This window comes from Corvus hawaiiensis, chromosome 6 (assembly GCF_020740725.1).
Source record: "Corvus hawaiiensis isolate bCorHaw1 chromosome 6, bCorHaw1.pri.cur, whole genome shotgun sequence".
Lineage (NCBI taxonomy): Eukaryota > Metazoa > Chordata > Aves > Passeriformes > Corvidae > Corvus > Corvus hawaiiensis.
Genome location: NC_063218.1, coordinates 2,852,818 through 2,877,302, shown reverse-complemented (window position 1 = coordinate 2,877,302; position 24,485 = coordinate 2,852,818). Strand labels below are relative to the sequence as shown.

The 24,485-nt window shown below is 44.8% G+C and overlaps 1 protein-coding gene across 2 annotated transcripts in view; it reads left to right on the top strand.

Moving 5' to 3' along the window:
• Window positions 1-24,485, top strand: part of DDHD1 (DDHD domain containing 1) — a 60,727-nt gene that overhangs the window by 19,011 nt on the left and 17,231 nt on the right. For both annotated transcript variants that reach the window (XM_048306983.1, XM_048306984.1), the window contains 4 exons: window positions 6,647-6,775; window positions 8,536-8,683; window positions 19,135-19,241; window positions 19,556-19,662. In XM_048306983.1, the coding sequence (XP_048162940.1) occupies window positions 6,647-6,775; window positions 8,536-8,683; window positions 19,135-19,241; window positions 19,556-19,662 (491 nt within the window). The remainder of the gene's footprint in view (window positions 1-6,646; window positions 6,776-8,535; window positions 8,684-19,134; window positions 19,242-19,555; window positions 19,663-24,485) is intronic.

Genomic DNA, 24,485 nt, shown 5'->3' with positions numbered 1-24,485 from the left:
ATTTCTTTTTTTTTATTTTTTTATTTTTTTTAATAGTCCTGCTCCTGGCTTAGGAAGCTTTAAATTCTAGTTTGCTTGTCTCAGTTAAATGTTAGATTTACATGCTTCAGTTCTGTGAGCTGTATCCATGCCATTTCCTTCCAAGGGGAAGGACAAAGCATCCTAAACCTTAGAAGAAAAGTGGAAGTATTGTGAGTCCTAGAGAGAAGTAGATGCTCACAGTGTCATGCAGTAATTCTTACTGTAATTGTGACTGATGAAAACTGTAAACATTTGTTTCTTGCACTCTTTGTGTGTGGTTTGGCTTTTTCAATAAAATAAAAGCAACTTTTTTTTTTTTAGAATTGCAGCAGGCCTGGTATGAGATAAGTTCTGTCAGAGAAGGAACGGAGGGTTTCTGCCAGATAATGTTTTGTTTGCTGCTTTCTTTTGGATAATAATCTTTAATTTTATGTTATAACTTATTTTTGCTGCAGCTTTGGAATGAAATGAGTCTCTGGACATGGGCTGTAAAAGGGGAAGCTGTGTGGAATATGGCTAAAGGCTGCTGTGCTGCAGAAAACAGCCCTGACCTTTGCAGCAGCTGGTGTTGTGCAAATTTGTTTCAGAAAGTGGGGGGTAGATCTTACAGGAGCCATTAATGATTGCAGAAGGCTCCAAAGTTCTTGTCACTGGGCTCTCTTTGCCACCATTAAAGCCAGTAGTGATTAGACTTTCACTGACTGCAGTTATTATGGAACTAGATTTCTAAAACCTTTAATTTAAAATGTAAATGCACATGGTAGGTTTAGAGTTGTTCTTGTATTCTTGTAGCTCCTGGGGATGTTGTGAACTCTGAGAATTTATTTGGACATGCAAAAATGTTTGCCTTTTGACTTCCTTTAATTATTTTTTCTACAACTGGGTCCAAATGTAAAGGCCTGAAATCAAAATGTTTCGTAGTAAACTTTTTCCTGCCTCTTCTCACACCAGGAACTCAAGTCTGTCAAAGGTCAATGAGTGTAACTCGAGCAATGAGAAAGCACTTCTGCCTTTTCTTTTGAATAATTTTGAAATTATGGTGTGCCCTTTTTTTTCCTCAAATCATGTTCAGTTGTGGTAATGAATGTGCTGGAATTTAGAATAAGAATTGAAATGAGGTGGTTATGTAACAAATAGTGACCCTGATGCATTGCGAGGTGGTGAAGTGCAATATAAAAAATGACAGCAACATGAGATATTTCTAATTAAGAGCAATGACCTTTTTTTAATGGCTCTTTTTTTTTTTTTTTAATAAGTAAGAAAAGATTTTTAAATCTCCAGATTTATGTACCAGAACCTCAGAGTCATTTAAGAAGGAACAACAGCAGCCAAATTATATTCTCAGCTCCCTGTACCATGTGTCAGGCTTTTGTGTGGCACCTGCTGCTTGCAAGACAGATTAATTTTAAAATCCTTGGGAAAAAAGAAGGCAGGAGAGGTTTTGAGACAGTCTGCATCCCTCTTCTGGTCTCCATCCTGACTGGAATGACAGTGCCTTTGTCATTGGAGGCAGTGTCAGCCTGGAGCACTTCAAAGAGGCTTTTCCCTGGATTGATTTTGACTTGAGCACCGTCAGACTCTGGGAGGAAGGATCCACCCTGTGCTTTGGTCTTGGCAGGTGGATGAAAGCATCGAGTAGAAAAGCAGCTACTTAGCTAGAAAAGGTGTTTAATTGTGAACAGTTGGCCCCAGGAGGTGTTCAGCTCCTCCAGCTGGGAGGATGTTTCCATGGGCACATCCCTGGCTACTCCATGGGTTTCTTGCCATGAGCAAAAACACAGTGCAGGGTTTCTGCTCCTCAGTTATTCTCCATTTCTGGGACTCAAGATGAGTCAAAAGCCTAATTGAGATCAGGTCCTGCGAGGCTTTAGGAATATCTGTTCTGTGTTTTATGGCTGCCTCTTCATTTTTTATATTTGAACCTTTTAAGGAGATTTTTTCCCTTCTCTGTTCGTCTGTCATGGTGAAACTGGAGATTTGTGTGGTAGTAACAATTGATTTCTTCAGCTGAAAGAAATCCTTTCTTGATCCCATATTCCATCTCCAGTGCAGTTGAGCCTTCCCTGTGCTCACACTGGAGGTGTTTGTCTTGGTGTGTGTTCCTGAAAAATGTTGCATTTCTAATTTCTGGCTACAAAAGAACCCAAAATTTGGCCTGATTTCCAAGGACTTGGCCTTCAATCCCAAACTAAAATGCTAAAAAGGCTTGGGCTTGAAGGGACCTTAAAGCCCATCCAGTTCCACCCCCTGCCATGGGCAGAGACACCTTCCACTATCCCAACTTGGGTTGCTCCAAGCCCTGTCCAGCCTGGCCTTGGACACTGCCAGGGATCCAGGGGCAGCCACAGCTTCTCTGGGCACCCTGTGCCAGGGCCTCACCACTCAGAGTAATTAATTTCTTCCTTATATTTAGTCTAAATCTCTCTTCCTTTACTTTAAAACCCTTCCCTCTTGTCCTGCCACTATCTCCCCATGTAAAATGTTGCTCCCCCTCTTTTAAAAGCCTCCTCCACGTTCTGGGAGGCTGCTGTAAGGTCTCCCTGGAGCCTCCTCTTCTCCAGAAAAGTGTACAGGGGGTTTCTGCATCTGGGGGAAGATGCACCTACAGAGAGATGTCTGCAGGAATGCTGTCAGTGTCAGGGAAGTGCCATGTGCAAACAAATCCATGAGAAGTCTGGTGCAGAGGGAGATTTCTGTCCCCATGATTTTATGGGAGAGATGTCCTGGACAGTCAGATCTCAGTGAAGCTCAGCACCATCCCAGCCTGGTGCCCTGGAGAGACTCCTCAGGTGTGGAATTTGTGCTCCTGGAGGACCCAGCAGGCAGAGGGATGAGCGTGAAGAGCTTCCCCTGTGCCTGTCCCTCTGCCTCATCTGAATTCTGTGCCTTGGCTCCCTCAGCCAGGCTGTGACACGCCTTGGTGACTTCCTGACACCTCTGGGCGTGCACAGCCCCTGAGGTGTCAGTCTGAGGCCCTCTGGAGCAGGCAGGAGCTTCACAGGACCGTCAGTGCTCATTCTGCGCAGAGAACGTGAATCCTCTTTTCTCCTCATCCTCAGGAAACATCACTTTCCCTTCCTCAGGTTCAGTTTCATACCAGCAGTGGCAGTCCTTGATATCCCATACCTGGAGAGTGCAGTTTGCATATTTTTCTCTTTTTTTAGGGTGTTTCTTTTCAGACTGCTGTCAAATCCTCCCCAAAGACGCATTCTTGTGTTCCCTGTCTCACTGTTAACTCCCCCTGGGCTGTCAGCAGCCAAAGCTCCTCTTGGTTGAACTCTCAAGAGTTTTAATCATCTTTTCACTGTCAAATAATCACAGAATCCAATCCCAGAATGGTTTGGGTTGGAAGGGACCTTAAAGCTCATCTTGATCCAACCTCCTGCCATGGGCAGGGACACATCCCACTAGACCAGGTTGCTGCAAGCCCCATCCTGCCTGAGGCAAAAGGTTGGTGGACATCCCATCCAGGGTCTGAGGATGAAGAGACATTCCAGTGTTCATATAAATTAAAAAGTGGAGACAAATATCTTACCCCACCTCAGTAAGAGGGTTGATCTGCGACATTGATGCTTGAGCAGTGCATCCTGTGGGATTTCAGAATAGAGTGCCAAGGTAGAGCTCCCAGCTTAGTTTGTTCGGCCCAGGATATTCCTTAACTTTTAAAGGAATGTGCCTGTTCCTGGTTGGTAGGATGGACACCCTGGGAGTGTTACCCAAAATACTGTCCTGGAGTGTGTGGTGCCTTTGGAATGTCCTGCAGCCACTGCTTTCCAGTGATTGACTCTCTCTGCTGGTGGTTTGGACTTGGTGCATGGACAGGCACTCCAAAGCAGAGCAGGGAATGTGTTGGTAAGCAAAATTTACTGAGAGAATCGAAATGAAATGTAAATGTGCCAGTTGAAATTGCAAAATTTATTGTCATACTGGTGAATTGGTAGATTCTCAGGAAAGTATTGTCCATATGCCTCTTCTGGATCCTGCCACTTCCCTAAAAACTCCTGATATTCTGTGGCTAAAGGAAAACTGAGAAGCAAGGACCAACACATGAAATTGTTTTGTTCTGTGTTTCTGTGTAGGAAGGAAGAGTTTATAGTCCAAGTGCTGTAAGAACTTTATGTGAGCTTGAATGCCATGTGCCCATCAGTAACACATCTCAGAGAAGTTACTCTGCTGTCAAGGGACAGATTTGGTTCTACTGAAGGCCACTGGCAGACTCCCTGTGGTGTTTTGTTAATAGTAGACCAAATTTTTAAGGTTCTCTTTTGAAAGTGTTACTAAATATGGAGAGAAATAGTTTTGAATATTCCCTGGAATCCCAGACTAGTTTGGTTTGGAAGAGACCTTAAAGCCCATCCAGTCCCACCCCCTGCCATGGGCAGGGACACCTCCCACTGTCCCAGGCTGCTCCAAGCCCCAATGTCCAGCCTGGCCTTGGACACTGCCAGGGATCCAGGGGCAGCCACAGCTTCTCTGGGCACCCTGTGCCAGGGCCTCCCCACCCTCACAGCCAGGAATTCCTTCCCAATATCCCATCTATCCCTGCCCTCTGGCAGTGGGAAGCCATTCCCTGTGTCCTGTCCCTCCATGCCTTGTCCCCAGTCCCTCTCCAGCTCTCCTGGAGCCCCTTTAGGCCCTGCAAGGGGCTCTGAGCTCTCCCTGGAGCCTTCTCCAGACTGAGCACCCCCAGCTCTCTGCTGGTGACATTTCTTTGGATGCAGCCTTGGGCTGGTCACATGTGGCTGGGTCATGTTGATGATCTCAGCCACCAGCACCCCAAAATCCTTCTCCTTGGGGCTGCTCTCAATCCATTCTCCCTCCAGCCTTAATTTGTGCTTGGGATTGGCTTAACCCAGGTGCAGGACCTCACACTTGGCCCTGCTGAACTTCATTTGAAGTACTTTGGTGCTTCCACATCTTGTAGTTGATGTTGATATTCTTCAATGTCCATGGTCAGGAAGAACAGCATAAAAGTGAGGAATTTGTTCTTCCCAAGTGGGAATAATTAATGCAGGGTAGGGAAAAGCTACTTGTTCCTGTATATTCTTTCCAATAGAGAGGCTGGACTCGATTGCAGAAGGAGTTTGAGGATCACTCCTCCCCAAACTGCTGCTTTTCCAGTGGTCATAAGAGATTCAACCACATCTCTTCCTCTTTTTATTTTTGGTTATTGGACACAACACCCTCCAAAGGCATCAAACTTCATTCCTCCTCTGCCAGCTCCCCCAGGATCGTACTCTGAGAGGGATTTTGCAGAATGCAGATGGAACAGTTCTTGAGGACCTGCTGGACAGGCCATTTCTGCTTTTCAAAAGTCAGGCTTATTTCCCTTCCTCTTCTTGCTCTGTCAGCATAAAACAGCGATGTAATTCCAGTTATTTTGGTCAATCAGTTGTTTACCACAACACAAGGGCTAATCCTGTCCTAATCCCCTTGTTCCTTACAGAGTTCATTTAGTTTTTCATCAGTCTATGTCAAGTCTGTCTGCTTTGGCAAAGAAACAAAAAATATTGCAGGAGAGAGGTCACAACATCTGGCTGAGCGTGGCTGGTTTGTGCTGTAGCAGAGTTAAAATTGGAAATTGTGATGACTCAGGCTTTCTCAGAATGTTTTTAGGAGAGTATAAAAAATTCATTTGGGTGATTCAAGTAGGAGACGGGTTAGAGCTCTGCTTGCTACAGAAAAAACAACCCCATAACAACTCCTCTGGGTGCTTTCCATGACTTTGGACTTTTCAGCAAGAGCAGTGACAGTTAAATAACCATTTCTTTGGTCACAGGGCTGTTGCTGTTGTCAGCTCTCCAAATGTTGTGCACCCCATGTTCAGGGAGACCTCAGCAGCGAATTTTGGTGAAATCCAAATTATTGTAAATCAACTGTGGCACTGCTTGGCTCCTGCAAGCTCCAAGCCTAAGATGATTTTGATTTGCATCACAACATGCCTGTTGTTTAATCCTGACAGTCAGGCCGTGTGTGTCATGAGGTCGGGCCTGGAGCTCAATCAGTTCCAAATCTGGAAAACACAATCAGTGCACAGAAAAAAAACCCAACCACTGGAGCTCTTAGTGGCTTTTGAAAGAGCTAAATTCTGTTCTGTGCCAGAAATTGCTCATTCAGAGGCTCATTGAACTGCATTTCCAGCTCTGAGAGATTTCTGAAAGGGAAGAAATGCAGCAGAGCCTTCTAGCAAGGGAGCCTTGAAAGCCTCTGTGTTAGAGCAGAGCAGCTCTCCCAGGAGAGAGGGCTGGAATTCCACTTTTTACAGTGATGAAAATACCTGGGGCAGCCACCTGATCATCACACCCACCTCTAGTATTTCAGGATCCAGTACCCTGCCTCCTTTAAGGGAATATTTTGGAAACCTCCCACCGCAAAATGAGGGTGGGAGGAGAATGATGTGAAATATCCTCTCAGGTGGTCTCCAAAACTGCTGCTTGTCCTGCTCAGATTAATCCCAGCTGTAAAAATTCCTCAAGGTAAGAAATAACACCAGTTTAGGCGTAGTGGAGCTCTGGATTTTAAGCTGTGTATAAATCAGCCTTCTCTCTGTCTCTCTCTCTGTTTAAAGAGGCTTTTTTTTCCCTTCTTCCCCACCTAAATTCAGTGTTGTTCCTTTTTGCTGCAGCTATTCATAGTCTAAAGCTGAGCCGCAACCACGTGGACTGGCACAGCGTGGATGAAGTGTATCTGTACAGTGATGCCACGACATCCAAAATTGCAAGGACTGTTACACAAAAGTTGGGCTTTTCCAAAGGTAATCTTTCCCAGAGTTTGTAAAGAATATTGTAAATGCCAGCATTTGAAGTTCGTTGCTTTAACTCCAAAAGGATATTTCAGGTTTTAGTGCAGGTAGCCCACTTTGGCTGTTGCATTTTTTACTTTATATGAGTATTCGGAGTCCTTAGGTTGTGTATGTAATTGTGATGTGAATATTTTTTTAAACTTTTTTTTATTACATATTTGATTTATTATATTTTAATTTTGTTCCATATTTTGGTGCGTTTGGATGCAGCAGTTAGCACTATATGATAAATATATGAAAATATTACAGTGGCAGAGTCCAGAAACTACTGGAAAATTAAAATTAAATTTATATTATTACAGTAAAATTAGAATTATGACTGTAATAATCTCAATATTACAGTTCCTTTTGCAACCTTAATTTTACTGCTGGATACTTACATACTCTGATGCATTCCTTAAATACATGACCACACCTTCCCTCTCCTCACCTCCATCCAGCCTTCTGTTCATGGAACAGAAGTATGAACTGACAGGAAAGGGTATTTAGACAGAAATTATTTCCAGTAGGAATTCAGGCTCGTTTAAGCTCAAAACTCCCAGTCAGAAAGGCAGCAAAGCTGAGAGGATTGGAAGAGAGGGTGGTGTCTCTTAAGGAAAAAGCAGATTATTGCCAGCCTAGAAAATGGGAACTTGTCCTGTGCAGGACACCAAAACAAACCTACACATCTGGTTTGTTCCTTGAAGAGACAAGGTCAGGTAATAGGTCTGACGTTAATCTCCATCCCTCTGCCCTGTAATTAATTCCCTGTTACGCCCCAGGGCTCCTGGGTGGATACTTAATTAATGTTTCCTAAAAAAATAGTGTCTCCCAGTGCTTCAGTTCCAGAAGAAATGAAGTCATTTATCCAGAACACCATTGGGATAATGTGTAATAAATAATAAGATCTGTCCTTAAACAATTGGTGGGGGAGAAATATCAGATAGAAGCTCACTTGGTAAACAAAACCTGTCTTGGGTAAAAAAATGCCCTTAGTGGGTTTGGGGTGTTTTCCTCCTCTTTAAAACCAAAATAAGTGGTTAGTTCCAGGTTTTGAGGCCAGCACTGGTGCCTGGTGTGGTCCCCTGCGTGTCACTAGAGGGGGATGGAGGCACATTGTGCCCATGGGTTTGCCAGCCCATCAGCACAGCAGGGAGAAAATGCCCACATTTACCCTGGGGAATCGATTTTTAGTTTGGCCACCGAGCTGGGGAAATTTGAGGTTGGATCAGCTCAAAATAAAGCAAGTTTTCCCCTAAAAATTACAAATTGTGGAGGTTTTCAGCCAGCTCTCTTTATTGGGGTGGATAAAACGACAACACTTAATCACTTATGTGGCCAGGTCATTTCCATGATCCTTCCATGCTGCGGGAGTAAGGTGGAGACAGAAGGAATTTTAATGATTGAGACACCCAGGAGAAGGGTGTGTTGTGTTGTAAAAGTGGGTGCACAGTTACACAACTGTTTTCTGAAGAGTTGTTCTTCAAAACATACCTGAAATTAGCTCCCTTTGCAGTGGAAATGGGTGTTGGTATCACCTGCGTGCTCAAATCTTTCAGGGGTTTAAAAGCGTGTGCGTTTAAAAAGAGATGCTAATCCTTTAGTTTTATGATTATATATTATATAATCTGATTTTCAGTGTGTTGGCCTGAGAAAAGCCAAGCTTCTGTCAGCAGATGAGAGCACTGTGCTTGGCAGAATGTCACTGATGTGGGATAATGTTCTTTCTGCAGCTTCAAGTAGTGGGACAAGGCTACATAGAGGCTATGTAGAAGAGGCCACGTTAGAAGACAAGCCACCACAGACTAGTCACATTGTGTTTGTTGTGCATGGGATTGGGCAGAAGATGGACCAAGGAAGGATCATCAAAAACACAGCCATGTGAGTGCTTTGGAATGTTTGAAGTAGCCTCAATGTAAGGCTGTTGTTGTGACAGCAGAGCCTTTGGTTCAAGCTGAATCTTTCCCTGGTTCCTTCTCCTCTTCTTCCCCTGAGTCATTAATCTTTGTGTTGTGTGTACACTATTTTTTATGTTAATTGGGATGTATGGACTTGGGGAAAGCAGCTGTGAGCAAGAAGAGCAAAGATTTATTCTGATTTTATCCCCAGCACTTGTGACTTTCAGAGAGGACATAGCCTCAAGTTGCACCAGGAGAGGTTCGGGTTGGATATCAGGAGGAATTTCTCCGTGGAAAGGGTTGTTAAGCATTGGCAGGGGCTGCCCAGGGGGATTTGGAGTGCCCATCCCTGGAGGTGTCCAAGGAAGGACTGGACATGGCACTCAGAGCTCTGGGCTGGTGACAAGGTGGGGATCGGGCACAGCTTGGCCTCGATGACCTTGGAGGCCTTTTCCAGCCTTAAGGATTTTGTGTGAAGTTCTGGCTCCTGTGGTCTGTGGCTTTCCTGAGCAGGGAGAGGTTTTTCATTTGGTCATAACTGAGGGGAATGTTGTTTCTAAGTTGTACCTGGGTGAATTAAGTGAGTAACAACTGGGAAGTGAGTAACTGAGCAGAAAATTTTTGGTTAAGTAGTATAGGGAAGCTAACCTCAGAGTGGAATCTCTCAGAGCTGGTTCTTGGGATAGTGGGCAGGCAAACTGCGTCCTGTACAAGAGGGGCAATGGGGAGATACAGGAATGTTGTCATTGCTAACAGGACAGAAGCCCCTCCTGAAGCTGTTGCTGTGAGACTGCTCGTGGGAGCTCTGTGCACAGAGCCCGGCTGAGAAGCAAAATGTGATCAAAAGGCTGTGAAATCTCTTCACAGGATGTCTTTTGTGAAGGGTGGTTTGCAAATGGCTGTTGGGAATGCTGCTTCCCAGAGCTGTGGCTGCTCCATTCCTGGGAGTGTGCAAGGCCATCATGCACAGTGAGTGGCATCCTTCTTCATGCCCGGGGTTGGAACTTCATGATCTTTAAATCCCTTCCAGCCCCAAAGCAATCTGTGATTCTATGCACCTGAAAAGATGGTATTGAAAGAAGAGGCTAAAAAGGTGTTAATTACAGGTCTCTACTGCACAAATCATTCAATAGGTGTGTCCCAAGTAGCTCCAGGTTCCATCAGAGCTGACAGAAACATTGACAAACCCAGTGGCTCCTGTGAGAAGAGCTGGGATTGCTGGGATTTTGTGGTGGGAGCTTTGTCACCCTCCCTTTGCCTCCAGTGTGCCACTGTAGGTCAGTGCTTGTGTGCTCTGTGCCATTGTGTCATCAGCTCCTTGTGTCCCCTCAGCTCACTGTTCCACTCCACTGTCCTCTGGGGTGCCAGGGTAAACCTTTCCATGTCACTTGTGTGTCATTTGTCACCTCAGAGCACCAACCTGCAGCTCCCCACCCTCCCTTTCCTGCCACTTCACTGCTCTTTGTGCTGTTTCAGAGCCAGCAGTCCAAAGCAGAGAGAGAAAGGATCCACAGCCCTTGGTTCAAAGTTAAGTCATCAAAATAAATGTAAAAACTTCCATTTTTGTGGGATGGAATTACGCTGGGAATGCAAATAGCCTCCATATAAGCTGCTGTTTTAACAGTGGCCAGAAATAAAACTTCAGCCTTGGAATCATTAAATTTTTCTGCTTTGTCTTTCTCCCCCCTCCATTTTCCATAGATACAGGGGTTATATTGGTGGATTAACTTCAGCTCAGGTCACAGTGCAGAGATACTCATTCTGTAAGTCCTGCTCTAATTGGCAGCCCAGCATATGAAATATTTTCTCAAAAAAAGGGACACAAGACTTAATGTGCTCCAGTAAATCTCACTCATATCCTCAAGAAATACCAGACAGCACTGCATAGCCTTTTAAAGTGCTAATTATTGGCATAAATTGTGCATTCTGTACCAAATTTGCAAATTAAGGCATCATTTTAGATTGAAGTATCTTTTTTTCCCCCTTTTTTTTTTTTAATAACAACTTAAAACTTATCAGTGAGGAACATCCCATATGTTGTAGGGAGAGCTTTCAGAAGGAGTGTCTGCCAAGCTCTCACAAGCCATACTGGCACTTGCTGTTAGCACCTTCATCCGTGATATTTGTGTGATGTTTGGTTTTTGGGGTGGTTTTTTACATGCTTTTCCATTAAGGACACAGTAGTGCCTTTTGAAAAATGAGATGAATAAGGAAAAGTATTTTTTGGCCGTCCACACTTTAAAGTAGAAACTAAGAAGAGAAGATGTCAGTGGGGGCTTTTTTGCCTTTTGAATGAACATTCTTTAGTAGGAAACCTGTGGCTGGACCCCACCAGAGCTCATTTGACACGTTCTGTCCTCAGGTTATCGCCTTGAGAAGAAGCTGGTGCAGCTCACACGATGCTGCTGCATCATTAGGCAGATCCTGCTGGTTACAGAGGTGAAAACAGAACCCTTGTCCAGGGAAATTCCAAATTAACCTGCGCTAATTTCATTAAGGACTGGAGCTCAAATCTTCTCATTAGCAGGGCTGGATGCTGGGGTTGCAGGGTGTCCTGTGAGTGGGTAAATGGAAAAGATGCATTTTGTGGATGCTTGGATGAGCAGGTCTCTGGTGGATGTGGCATAATTTGTTTCTTCTCCCTGTAGTTAAACACATTTTTTATCTAAATGTAGCATGGCAGCTGGTGCAACAAGCTGCTCCTGTCAGCACTGATATTCACTGGGAGCTTGTCTGGGAAGAGGCAGTCCCTCCTCCAGGCTGGAGCAGTGATTCAGCTGCCCCAGCGTGAGCAGAATAATGTGCTCTGAGCTGTGCTGGTACCATAGGGATGGTTATTTAAGGGAGAAGGCTTTGTAGTCTCTATTTCTGCCTAATACAAACCGAGGTATTATGGCAGAATGCTCTTAAATGTAGGGGGGTTTTATTTGCCATCAGGTGCAGGATCCTGGAATTCCTTGGTTTGTGATAAGGCAGAGTGTTAGCTTTAAATAAATCTCTTTGGGATGTCTTATTACTGTACACACTCATTATTTGGAGTGTAGTTTTTTCGTGGAAGCTGCTCTCTGGTTTTGTTGAATTTGTGGATGATGGGAAGGAGAGATGTTGTTGCACATTACGAGTATAATTTGCCATCATAGAGTGGTTTGGGTTGGAAGGGACCTTAAAACTCATCTCATTCCTTGGGCAGGGACACCTTCCACTGTCCCAGGCTGCTCCAAGCTCCATCCAACCTGGCCTTGGACACTTCCAGGGATCCAGGGGCAGCCACAGCTTCTCTGGGCACCCTGTGCCAGGGCCTCCCCACCCTCACAGCCAAGAATTCCTTCCAATCTCCCATCCAACCCTGCCCTCTGGCAGTGGGAAGCCATTCCCCCTCATCCTGGCACTCCAGGCTCTTGGAGTCCCTTTCCAGCTCTCCTGAAGGTTCCTTTCAGTGCTTCAGGTCACCCCAGAGCCTCCTCCTTTCCAGGCTGAGCAATCCCAACTCTCCCAGCCTTTCCTCATAGGAGAGGTGCTCCATCCCTCTGATCATCTTGGTGGCCTCCTCTGGACGTTTAGGAATGTTATCCATGTTTCCAACCTCCTTTTCAAAGCTCCTCTTGTTTTACCTGATGTAGGTAAAGCTCAGGCCTTCCACCTGCCTTAGGCAGGGCTCAGACCTGAGTTGAATTTCATCAGCTCCAGTGTTTGAGGAATGAGTGAAGTAACTCTCCTGTGTTTTTCCATAACAGCTGCAGTGTGGTGTCACTCCTGGGCTGCTCTCAGCCTAGAGCTGGCCTCTGCCTCTGTCTGAATCTCCTGTTTGAATTCCAAAATCACATTTGTCTGTGCTGCTCTTCATAGCCCAAAAATTGCTGTCTGCACAAGCACCAGCATCTTGGCCTAATCACCAATTACATTTTTATTGCAAGTCCCATTAGAAAGCATTTTAATTGTGGATTATCATTAGGATAATTACTTTGGAATAGCTATTTTGGTACATTTCCATTGATATGCAAGCCCGTGCAGAGCCTCTCAGAAGCCTTTCAGTGCATTATTATGTGCTGCTGGAGTCTAAAATGACGATTTTCCTGTAAAATCTTTTCCATAATTGTAGCTCTTCAGATATTTGGTAGCTTTGTGTTCCATTCCAAAGCTTGCATTGCATTAAGTACATATTAGATGCTTGTTTTTCATCCTTTGGTGCAGGTATTAATTCTGAATTAAGTAAGCACCCAGATGGTAAATATTGGCTTACAGGTTTCAACTTGAGCTTGTCTTGAAAGAGAAGTTCAGGCCAAGAGGTAAAAGGTGATAGTTAGGGCATGAAATGCTTTTGTAACAGCTTGTTTTGTGTACATTTATTATCTGACACGTGGCTGTGTGCTGGACAGGAGCTGTAACAGCCTGTTCAGGACTTGGGCATATCCCCCGGGCTGTTCCCATTCCCATCCTTCCCCCATCCCTTCTTTCTGCCCTTCCCCTGCCCACACCATCACACCTATGTGATCTCCCTGCAAACTTGATCACTCCAGTGGGGTCTAAAAATGTGGGATTCCACCTGGAAGATGGGAGTGAGTGGTGGTGGAGTCGGGAAATGGCAGCAGGGACAGGGAATGCCTGCAGGGCAAGCCTTGCTGCCCTTTGGAAAGCAGTGCTGGCAGGGAGTCTGGAGCACCTGGATCTCCCAGGATTGTCCCAGGATCCTGTGATCAACCAACAAAGCAGCTTCTGTTCCTCTGATCGTGCAAAATCCTGTTACTCTTCAAAAGGATGAAGTGTGAATCCCAGTCGTGCTGCCTTTGTTTGCATCCTAGAATTTCCATCTCTCCTCTGAAGTAAGATGAGTCTGTGTGTGTCATTGAGCAGCAATTTTCACAGCAGTTTTCCGAGAGCAGCAGAGAACAACAGTGGCAGAACATGACTTGTGTCTTGCAGTTGCTCTTTGAAATCCGCCCGGAGCGAGACTGGAGTTGGCATTTCTGCAGCTCAGCTTTGGGGAACAGCCGCCCTCCCCTTTCCTCTGGCTGCAGCAGATCTCCCTTTTTATTACTCACGGCTGCTGCTCTCACTTCAGCTCAGCAAATTTAGCCCAAGCCAGCCCTGAGCTTCCTCAATAAGTCATGGCATTATTTCCTCAAAGAGGCAGTGAGCGCTGGGCTCGGTTTGAGGGAACTCCAGGGGGGTGAGAGCAGTTGGGGAATGATTCAAAGCATCATTTGTGATGTTCTGTGACCAAAATCCAGGAATGGAGTCACGTGGCTTTGCAGGGAATAGTGAGAGTTGAGGTGGTTTTCTCTGGGAACATCCCATTGCCCTGCTCTTAGAATTAGGGTGATGGGATAAAGGGGCAGTGACTTTAAACTGACAGAGGGCAGGTTTAGATAAAATATTAGGAAGAAATTCCTCACTGTGAGGATGGGGAGGCCCTGGAACTGAGGAAGAGGTTGCCTAGCTGGCTGCCCCAGCCTTGGAATGTCCAAGGCCAGGTTGGACAGGGTTTGAAGCAACCTGGGACAGGGGAAGGTGTCCCTGCTATGGCAGGCGGTGGAACTGGGTAAGCTTTGAGGTCCCTTCCAACCCAAACCACTCTGGGATTCTGTGATTTCATGAAATCAAGAGTTCAGAGTAAGAAGTTGTCAGGTGTAATGCTTAAATTAAAGACCATTCCCTATTTCTCTCTCATGAATTATCTGACTGAAGAAAGTCTGCAAAGATAAAATGAATAGTTCTTTAAAGCTTTCAGGCATTTTGCTCTGTTAACATCAGCATCATTCTGCAAAATTTGGGAAGCAGCTGAAGCTGACTCAGTTTGCAACTCCCCAGTTTTTAATGGAGGATTTGTAAACCCTACACAAGAGTAAAACTAGTAGCATGAGATTAAAAAAAACCCACTGTAATAATTCTAAATATGTTAGCATATCTCTGGAATATACTCACTTAAGCAAGGTTATATATCTGGGAAAATATGAGTTTGTTATTTATTATTTTAATCAGAGAAAGGCAGCCAGGCACATTTTATTCATGGTGAGTCTCAAAGTACCTGTTTTCAGGCCATTACTTCTTGCATGGAAAATAGCAATATGTCAGAATTCTTTCTAAGGTGTGCATTGCATCTGTGCATAAGTGGGTTTTTTTTTTAGAAAAATCATGAATTATAGTTGTTTCCTTGTGTTTCAATGCACAGATTCAAGTAATTGTTGCTCTGGGGTCAGTATTTCAATTACAGCATTTGTATCAGGTGAGTTCTCTGCCTGCTTAGATGAGGATTTGTTACTTCAGTTGGTGTTAATTTAACGAGTGAGTAGAGGGATTTGCTATCTAATAAAATTTAAAAAAGAAATCTATTTTTAAGAGCCAGAAGATGGAAAAAAAAAATAAACCCATCTTTATAGCAGAACAGATAAGCAGGTGTGTGTGCTGGGGGGTTTGCATGTGACTGTAGCTACATTGCCTGGAAATTACACCAAATTTTCTTTGGAATTTCATCAAACTGCTGATCAGAATCAGTGGGGGATGTGGTGCTGTGCCACTGGATGTAGATGGGGTGTGTTGCACTGGGAATTTCAATGATTGCTGTGAGCAGGAGATGGATGTGCCATTGCAGCTGGGAGATAATGAGAGGATAAGTGCAGCTCTGACAGCCTTTGGCATCCGTGAGGTGACAGGTGACAAAAATGGGTTGAAACAGAGCTTTTGTGCACTTCTACCAGGATGAGTTTTGCAAGGCCTAAGGAAGATCTGCACAGAGCTGGGGTTTGGATTTCTCATGGACCTGAGTGATTGTGTTTGTTCAGGATCATTCCAGCAGGAGAAAAGGCTCCAGGGAGAGCTCAGAGCCCCTTGCAGGGCCTAAAGGGGCTCCAGGAGAGCTGGAGAGGGACTGGGGACAAGGGATGGAGGGACAGGACACAGGGAATGGATCCCAGTGCCAGAGGGCAGGGATGGATGGGAGATTGGGAATTGGGAATTCCTGGCTGGGAGGGTGGTGAGGCCCTGGCACAGGGTGCCCAGAGAAGCTGTGGCTGCCCCTGGATCCCTGGCAGTGTCCAAAGCCAGGTTGGACAATGGGGCTTGGAGCAACCTGGGCTAGTGGAAGGTGTCCTTGGTCATGGCAGGGGTGGAATGAGATGGTCTTGAAGGTCCCTTCCAAGCCCAACCATTCTGGGATTTAACAAGTTTGGGACTATTGTGCTGGGGGCAGGACCACAGCTGGACAGCCTCAACTTCCATGAAGTAAATCCTCATGTGAGTAAAATCATGCTTTACATTTCCAAAGTTCTGGATAAGGACAAAAAGCCAACATGGTTTTTAGGAGGAGAGACCTGAAGCTTTTCCCAGAAGCTTTGGCAGAATTGCAAGGCCACACTATTTTCTCCAAACTCCTGTTTCTTGCTTTTGACTTTTATTTAAATTACCCCCCTCTGAGTCAGTTTGTTTGTGAAGAGCTTTAATAAGAACAGGACCTTTTCAAACAATGTATTTGTTTGTTGTATTTAAAGATGGGGATGTCTAATGACTGTCCCTCCATAATACTTCCAGCTGCTACTGATGTGTAAATAATGTGGATGTTTTTTCCTGCTCTGTTAGGACCAGGTTATTTACCATTTCCTTCACTTAAAGTAATTGTTGCTGTGTAAAATTCTGTGCTTTGTTCATACAGTATTTCTATGCTTTTACTGCTTTTAAGCTGATCAGCTTCAATTTGCTGCTTGGCTAATTTCCTGCTGAATTGAACTGTTTCTGAATTCCTCTTTGTTGGTGTTGAGCTTTAACCCCAGCCTGCAGCTGCAGTGAGATGGGGAGGAGAACTGGGAAAAGGTAAAACCCATGGGTTGAGATGAGAACAGTTTAATAATGAAAATAATAATAATGGGGAAAAAAATCCAGGAATAAGTCTGGGACAGCTCTCCTGGCCATGTTTCCCCTCAGCTTCTTGTGCAGCTCCTCGTGGGCAGAGCATGAGACACTGAAAAGTCCCTGATTTAGGGTAAGCACAGCCAAACCAACCAGAATATCAGTGTGTTATCAACATTATGCTCATCCTAAATCCAAAACGTGCTGTACCAGCTACCAGGAAGGAAATTTACTTTATCCCAGCCAAACCCACCTCCTTCATGCAGAGAAAGTCAAGCTGACTTAACAATACCAAGGAGCTGTGGGCATTTCCAAAGATCTCCTTTATTTTGCTTACTCAGGGACTCCAGGAATGTTAATACATTCACTGAAATGTTATCTTCTTTATAATCTAGTAATTCCACACTGAAATTGGGCTCTCACACGTCCTGTTGTGTGGGGGGGTGGCAGGGAGGGTTTTGTGCTTGGCAAGGATGGGTCAGCTCAGGCCTTAAATCAATCCTGATTTAAGCAGATCCTCTTGCTGAATTTTTTTTTCCCCCTTATCATGGGAAGGATGATTAAACCTTTGCCATCTCGTTGGACAAGAATCCAGGAGATTAGGAGTGCAATCACACCAGGCTTTAAAAATAGTCATGCTGAGCGGTTGCATTTCTTGGCTGTTTGCACAGGCCTGCAGTAACTGCTTTGGAAAAAAGGATGTAAAGGATGCTACTTCCCTTTCCCCATTTTTTTCTCACTTCCTCCTTTTTATTTCCCTTTTCCTGCCTTTTTTTTCCCCCCTTTCCTGCCTTTTTTTTCCCCCCTTTCCTGCCTTTTTTCCCCCCTTTTCCTGCGTTTTTCCCCCTTTTCCTGCCTTTTTTCCCCCTTTTCCTGCCTTTTTTCCCCCTTTTCCTGCCTTTTTTCCCCCTTTTCCTGCCTTTTTTTCCCTTTTCCCCCTTTTTTTTCCCTTTCCCCCTTTTTCTTTCCCCTCTCCCCCAACTTTTCTTTCCCCTCTCCCCCAACTTTTCTTTCCCCCTTTCCCCATTTCATTTCCCTTCCTACTTCCCCCCCCCCCCTTCCTCCTTTTTCTTTTCTTTCAGCAGAAGTAAAGTGTCAGTGATGGAAAAATGTTTTCACTGCCTTTTTTAAAAATGTGGTACATGATTTATCTGCCTTTTTAGTTGCATAATGAACTTTTCCTGGGGTAAAAAAACCATGATAGAGAAGAAGAAATAATTGTCTTTGTAGAGAATGGTTTTGGTTTTTTTTTTCTTCCCCAAGGCATTGACTTTCCTACCCCTTCCTACCCTATCCTTCTCCTTTTCAAGACTGGATTTTGGCAGAGTTCTCCAGATAGGATTTTTGGATAGTGCTGGTGCAGGAATGCCCAGCACATGGAGCAGATGAAGCAATTCCTGTCCCAGGTGTTGGTAGTGAGTCTCATTTCTCCTGAAGAGCAGAGGAGCATTAATACATCCAAGGAAAGTGCCTCAGCTCAGGGATTAAACTCACTAAACAGCATTTGGGCAGGTGGAAGTGCAGGTGGAAGATTAACATCATTGTGCCTTTGGTTGTAGAATTAACTAAAAAGGGGTTGCTTTGAGAATAGGGGAAAAAACACATTGAAACACTGAAATAAATAAAAAACTTGATGCTTTGAACTGGGAACCAAGTGCTGGAAGCCCAGCACGGGGATTGGATTTGGTTTGTTGTGCTCATCTTCAAAAATGGGAATACTCTTGAGGCCAGGATTCAGGTAAGGGAAAGAAAGGAAAATAAAACACTTCCCCACTTTGGGTGCTGAGGGATGTCAACAGAAATGCCTGGATATTGAATATGGAATATGATTTCATGCTGGTTTTCCTTTTCAGTGATGGGTTTTTCACACAACACAAATCAAGTCATGTTTTTAAAAGAACATAATTTATCATTATTCCCCTTTTCCCCCTGACTGTTAACAGAGAGGGTCAGATATACTTTGGGGTTTAGGTATTTTAAGTTTTTCTCATCCCTTGAGAGAGGTGCAGCAATGTTCATGTTCAGATATGCTGTAAAAATGAGAAGTCTTTTAAAAGCCTCTCCATCTGCTCCTGCAAGTTAAAGCACTCATAAGTGATCCTGTTTCTCCCCCTTGGAGCTTTCAAGCCTTCCAATTCAGTATGTAAAATTAAAATAAAATTCTGCTCTTTCAAGCCCTATTTTTAAGAGTTTTCTTTGTGTTTAAAAGCACTGAATTGTCTTCCTTCTGTACTGATCAAATAGTTGATTTCAGTGGATTGTAGATTTCAAGGCAGAGGTGTAATTCTTAATTTTCGATTTTCTGATTTTCTCATTCTTCTCTAATTTTCTCATCCTTACCTTTCGCATTCAGCCCCAAACCCACCAGAATTGAATTGAATTGAATTTAGGTGGATTATGTTAAGCCCACAGTGTGATACATTTAGACTCCTTTGAGGAAGCAATGCACAGAATTTTTTCATTATAGGAGAATTTAGATATTTCATAATAAAAACTTGAAATCAAGGGAATTCTATGTATGGAAAAGCAGTAGTTCAGGAAGTGTGTTGTGCCAAGAATAGTCTGTATAGGAACACGTTCCTTTCTTTTTTGTAGGATGCGAGATACTGCAAGAAAAGTGGAAGAAAAGTATTTTTCCAATCTTGCAACACACGTGGAATTCCTCCCAGTGGAGTGGAGATCAAAGCTGACCCTCGATGGAGGTACAGGACTCGCTTCTTTTGCTGCTCCAGCAGCTGCAGTCTGCAAAATTCTCCCCAGAACTTCCATCTGTGTTCTCTGCTTGTGCCTTGCTTGGATTTTTGTTTGGTTTTATTTGTACAGCTTTGAACATTTCCATCCCTGGAAGTGCCCAAGGCCAGGTTGGACGGGGTTTGGAGCACCCTGGGACAGTGGAAGGTGTTTCTGCCCATGGCAGGGGGTGGGACTGAATGATCTTTAAGGTCACCCAAATCACTCCATGATTCTGTTTAATCATTCTCCTGGATGTAACTTAAGTCTCTTTTTTTTTTCCCAGACACTGTGGACTCCATAACTCCGGATAAAGTGCGGGGTTTACGGGATATGCTCAACAGCAGCGCCATGGACATCATGTACTACACCAGTCCTCTTTACAGGGATGAGGTAAGTGTGGGAAACACATTTTTATGTAAATTTTACTACAGCAGGGCATAGGGGCCGAAACAATCTGGATTTGGGAATGTTGGGGAAGTTCCTTTCTAAGGAAAACCTGAATAAAGGGTGCTAACACTTTGTAGGTATGTCGTGGTCACCCATAGTAATCAGGGTTTTAAGGCTGAGAGAAGAAGAAAGACAGCAAAAAGCACAATCTGTGTCATTTATTTAGAGCAGAAATGTCTAAAATGGTTCTGTAACAACAGCTTAGAAATGGGAAAGATTTTAACAGCGTGGGTTTTTTTTAAATTCCTTCATATTTATACCAATGGGAGTCCATGGAGCTGAGATTCTTTTTACCTCTGACAAAATCCATGGATATTTGTCACTTCGTTTTTGCTCTTTCTGAAGACAGATGGGATGGCAGCACGAGCAAACACACCCAAGCCAGTCTGAGTGCATTTGTGTACACTTGCCTTGCAGGGAAACCAAAAGGATCCCCACTTAGTTTATCAGGGGGCTGTTTATATCCTGGATGCTCCCATCCTACCTTGACCCATCTGTGTAGCTGTTGAGTAACCCCATTAATCAGAGGAGAAAAGCCAGGAATATGATCATAAGTGATAGGGGCCTGTAAGAAATGATAAGCCTTGAATAAATGATAATAACCTGAATAAATGAAGTAGCCTGTAAAACTTGGGTATTGCATCATCCCAATAGCATCCCTCGTGTATCAAACTTACTGGAAAACCCCTGTGGCTGTTTTAGGATGAATTTCTGTAGGAATTGCAGGGTTTTTTCTGTGTTGGCTGTGTTACGTATGGAGTAGTGTTAATCCTTTTGCAGCCTCGGTACCCTGAGCATGGTTAGACTGGGGCAGGGTGAGGCTTTCAAATCTTACCTGGGAATTTGATGCTGCCTTTCAGTCAAATTAGGTGTGTTTAAGTCCTTTAGACTGGCAACACAGTTTTAAAACTGAAATCTGTACCTCTCTTCCTGCTCAGTAATGCAGAATTCATTGATCAGGGCTCTCTGCTGTCTCTCTGGTTTCCCTGTTTGTTGTGTACCTGAAGCCCAACATGAACTTTTGTGGCAAGCACTGAAAATTTCTCTGGCAGCTTGAAAACAGATATTTTTTAAGCTGCATCAGAGGCTTGGCATGTCTGTGGACATCTTATGGGAAATGGATTAGTGAGTAAAGTTCAGGTGTGCTGGCCAGCAGTGCATGAAAATTGAATTCATTGCTCAGTAGAACTGCAGTTTTACAGGTTTATCACCATCCCCTGGGTGTGAGAATTGACATAAAAGGAGTGTGCTTAGATCTGATTACAAAATACTGAGTTGGTTTTTTTTCATCAAATCTAATGAATTTCCTTGAAATGTTTGCAGCAATACACACAAGTTACTCTTCCTTCTCCCATTTTATTTTCTCTGACCTAACTTTACAGAGTTTAACACAACAGTGTGAAATGGAGCATTCTTCTGGATGATTTTCCCATCTTCAGCGTGTTTTTCTTGGGGCACTTTGCTCCTTCCAGCTCAGGAATGAGCCTTATCTTTGAGTAGTCCCATGGTCACACATTGCTCAGAATTAATGCCCCTGCTCACTGCTTTGTCATCCCAACACAATTCTTTGTGTTCTCCGGCCACTTCCAGTGCTTTCCACCCAGAAATCCTCAAAGGATCTCAAAAGGAGTTTATTAAATTTGGCTTTGCCCCTGGGAAATAAATTGAGGAATGTGGTGAGCTCGGCCTAGAGAAGAGGAGGCTGCTGTTCAGCTGATGGCTCTCAGCAGCCACAGAATCCCACAATGGTTTGGGTTGGAAGAGACCTGAAAAACCATCTTGTTCCACCCCCTGCCATGGACAGGGACACCTTCCACTGTCCCAGGCTGCTCCAAGCCCCGTCCAGTCTGGCCTTGGACACTTCCAGGGATCCAGGAGCAGCCACAGCTTCTCTGGGCACCCTGTGCCAGGGCCTCCCCACCCTCACAGGGAACAATTCCTTCCCAGTCTCCCATCCAACCCTGCCCTCTGGCACTGGGAAGCCATTCCCTGTGTCCTGTCCCTCCATGCCTTGTCCCCAGTCCCTCTCCAGCTCTCCTGGAGCCCCTTTAGGCCCTGACAGGGGCTCTGAGCTCTCCCTGGAGCCTTCTCTTCTCCAGGTGAACACCCCCAGCTCTCCCAGCCTGGCTCCAGAGCAGAGGGGCTCCAGCCCTTGGAGCAGCTCCTTGGCACCTCTGGACTCTCTCCAGCAGCTTCTTCTGCTGTTGGGAGCCCCAGGGCTGGACAGAGCATTCCAGGTGGGCTCTCCTGTGACCAGGGCAGGGAGAGAATCCTCCTTCTCTCCCTGCTCCCCACAGTGCCAAGGATGCAGCCCAGGACCCCCTTGGCATTTTGGGTTTTGAGCACCCAGGGCACAATGCTTGGATGGGAATTTTCTTTCCCCTTTCAAGGATTTTTCCCCACGTGGAAGTATCATAACTTCTTCTTTAAAGCTCCTGACCACTCTTTAAGCAGCTCATTTAAGGGGTTTGCAAGTGGCAGCCACTGTCTCCTTCCAGGGGAAGGAGCCCTGTCCTGTCAGTGTCCCAGGAGAGCACAGAGCTGTCTCAGGGGCACTGGGTTGCTCATCTGAGCCTTCCCAGAGCGTGGTGAGTGACCCCCTCTCTGATTTCAGTTATTGTTTCTTCTCCAGTGTGGCAGGAGAATATCCAAAAGGTGCCTCTGACTTGTGGCATGCGATGTGATACCAGACAGGCATTAATAATTCAGCCCAGCCCTGTGGACATCCCAGTCTGGGCTCAGACTGCAGCCAACAGATTCAGCTGGGCTGTTTTTGTGGGAGAGAATTGTGCTGTATCCTCCTCTGTACCAAATCCCTCTTTAAACATTACCCAGGTGTGAGAAAAAGCAATAAATGGGTATTTTGATGCACACAGGCCTATGTCTAAATGAACAGTTATTTCACATTCTACCTCTGACCTTGCTGGTCCATCTGTGGTAAGGTAATCTTGGGTTTTAGTGTCCTCAGTGGGTGACTTTGTTTCACATCTGTGTCACTGTAGCTTCGTATTTCTTTAATAATAAATGGCTGCAACAGAGATTTAAAAGACCAATTGTTGCATAGTAAATTCAGAGTTGTCACCTTCATTAAACTGTTAAGTGCCTTTTTTTTACTGCTCTTCACTGTACTCACTTGCAGGCTAATTGTAACTCTGTAAATTATTGGGATATGTCTTGGCAGAAAATGCCTCTAGTGCAGGATAAATATTATTTACATCCATCATCCCAAGATGTCTAAGGATTTAGTGCAAATATTGCACTATAAAAGTGGAGAAACTTCACTGTCCACCTTGGATTCATGGAATAGTTTAGGTTGGGGACTTTAAGGATCATCTCATTCCAACCCCTGCCATGGGCAGGGACATCTTCCACTAGAACAGGTTGCTCTGAGTCCTGACCTTGGAATGGCTTCATGGTTTGCCCTTATACACATATTTAAAAGGAAAATGGATGACTAACCTCTTGAAATTTTGGAGAGGTATTAACTTTTACCAGAGCTTTCATCCCTCTTGGATATGAAGTTTTGCAATGGAAATACCATTCTCCTGTGCACTCCTTTCAGCAATAAAAGGCAACTGGTTCGGGTGTGTTTGAAAACAAGATGTGAAGCCGAAAATTTTAAACTGAGACTATTTCAGCATTGGTTTTGCATATCCTGTTGAACTTAATAGTGAAGGAGCTGCTTGGCAGCACTTCCATGGGTGGTTTAATTAATTTGATTGCCCTTGTATTTATTCTCAGCTTTATAAAGTGATTGGTTACTGGCTCTGCCTGAACCTAAACTTCATCTTGAGCACAGTGACCTGTTGGAAATGGGTTAGAGTCAGCTTTTCGACAGCAAGAGGGGTCTTAAGAGAGAGACTCAGATCCACAGATCCTTTTTCTGTATCATCCCTAAGACACGGAGCCCTTCCCGTCTGTTCCCACAGCCACGGCTCATTCTGGCCTCTCATCTGTTGTTGTGACACTCCTCTGGCATCCCTCAGTGATTCCATCAGGGAATGTGACAACTGTTGTCTCCTGGAGGGTCAGCAGCCTCACCAGCTCTGCTAGCACGTTCTCCTGGGCCACGTGGAGCAAAAACTCCTCATCTTCGCTTTCCCAGTCCTTCACAATCCACCCTTGAGCTGCAGCTCTTCCCTTGGCTTTCGAGGACCCTCTTCCCCCTCCAGCTGGCTCCCACTCCCTGTTGCCTGCTGGCTGAATTTCAAACGAGTTTGCACTTTCTCCTGAAGTTCTCTTGACATTTGGAAAGAGCTGCTTGCAGAGCTCACCGTTCCTCAGCTCTCCTTCACATTCCTTTCCCACAAAGCCTGCAGAAACAGTCCTGCTGTTCAGGCTGGAGAGGGTGCAGAGGTCAGGTTTCCTGCACTCCCATTCCACAGGTATTTTGTTTTATTTTTCATACTTCTTAAAAAACTGGGGGTGTGGGAAGATTGTCCAGTGGGTGAGGATCCTGGGGAGACGGCAGAGAGAAAGGAGCAGCACTCAAGCTCTGTGTTACTGCTGTGCTCAGGTGCCAGCAGGGGTTTTGTACTCCTTGTTATCTTGAAAAAACTCATTTCCTGGATTTTGAGAGGAAAATGTCATTTTCTACTCTGGTAATTTTGGTGTGCACTGAAAAGCCCCTTCAACGCCAGCCATGTGCCCACAAAATGGATCAGGGGATGGAGTTCTGGATCTCCTTGGTGTGGGTCCAGGAGATGTTTGCTCACCACACACAGAGCCCAATTTCCTTCTGCTTTGCCAGGAACATGCTATCCATG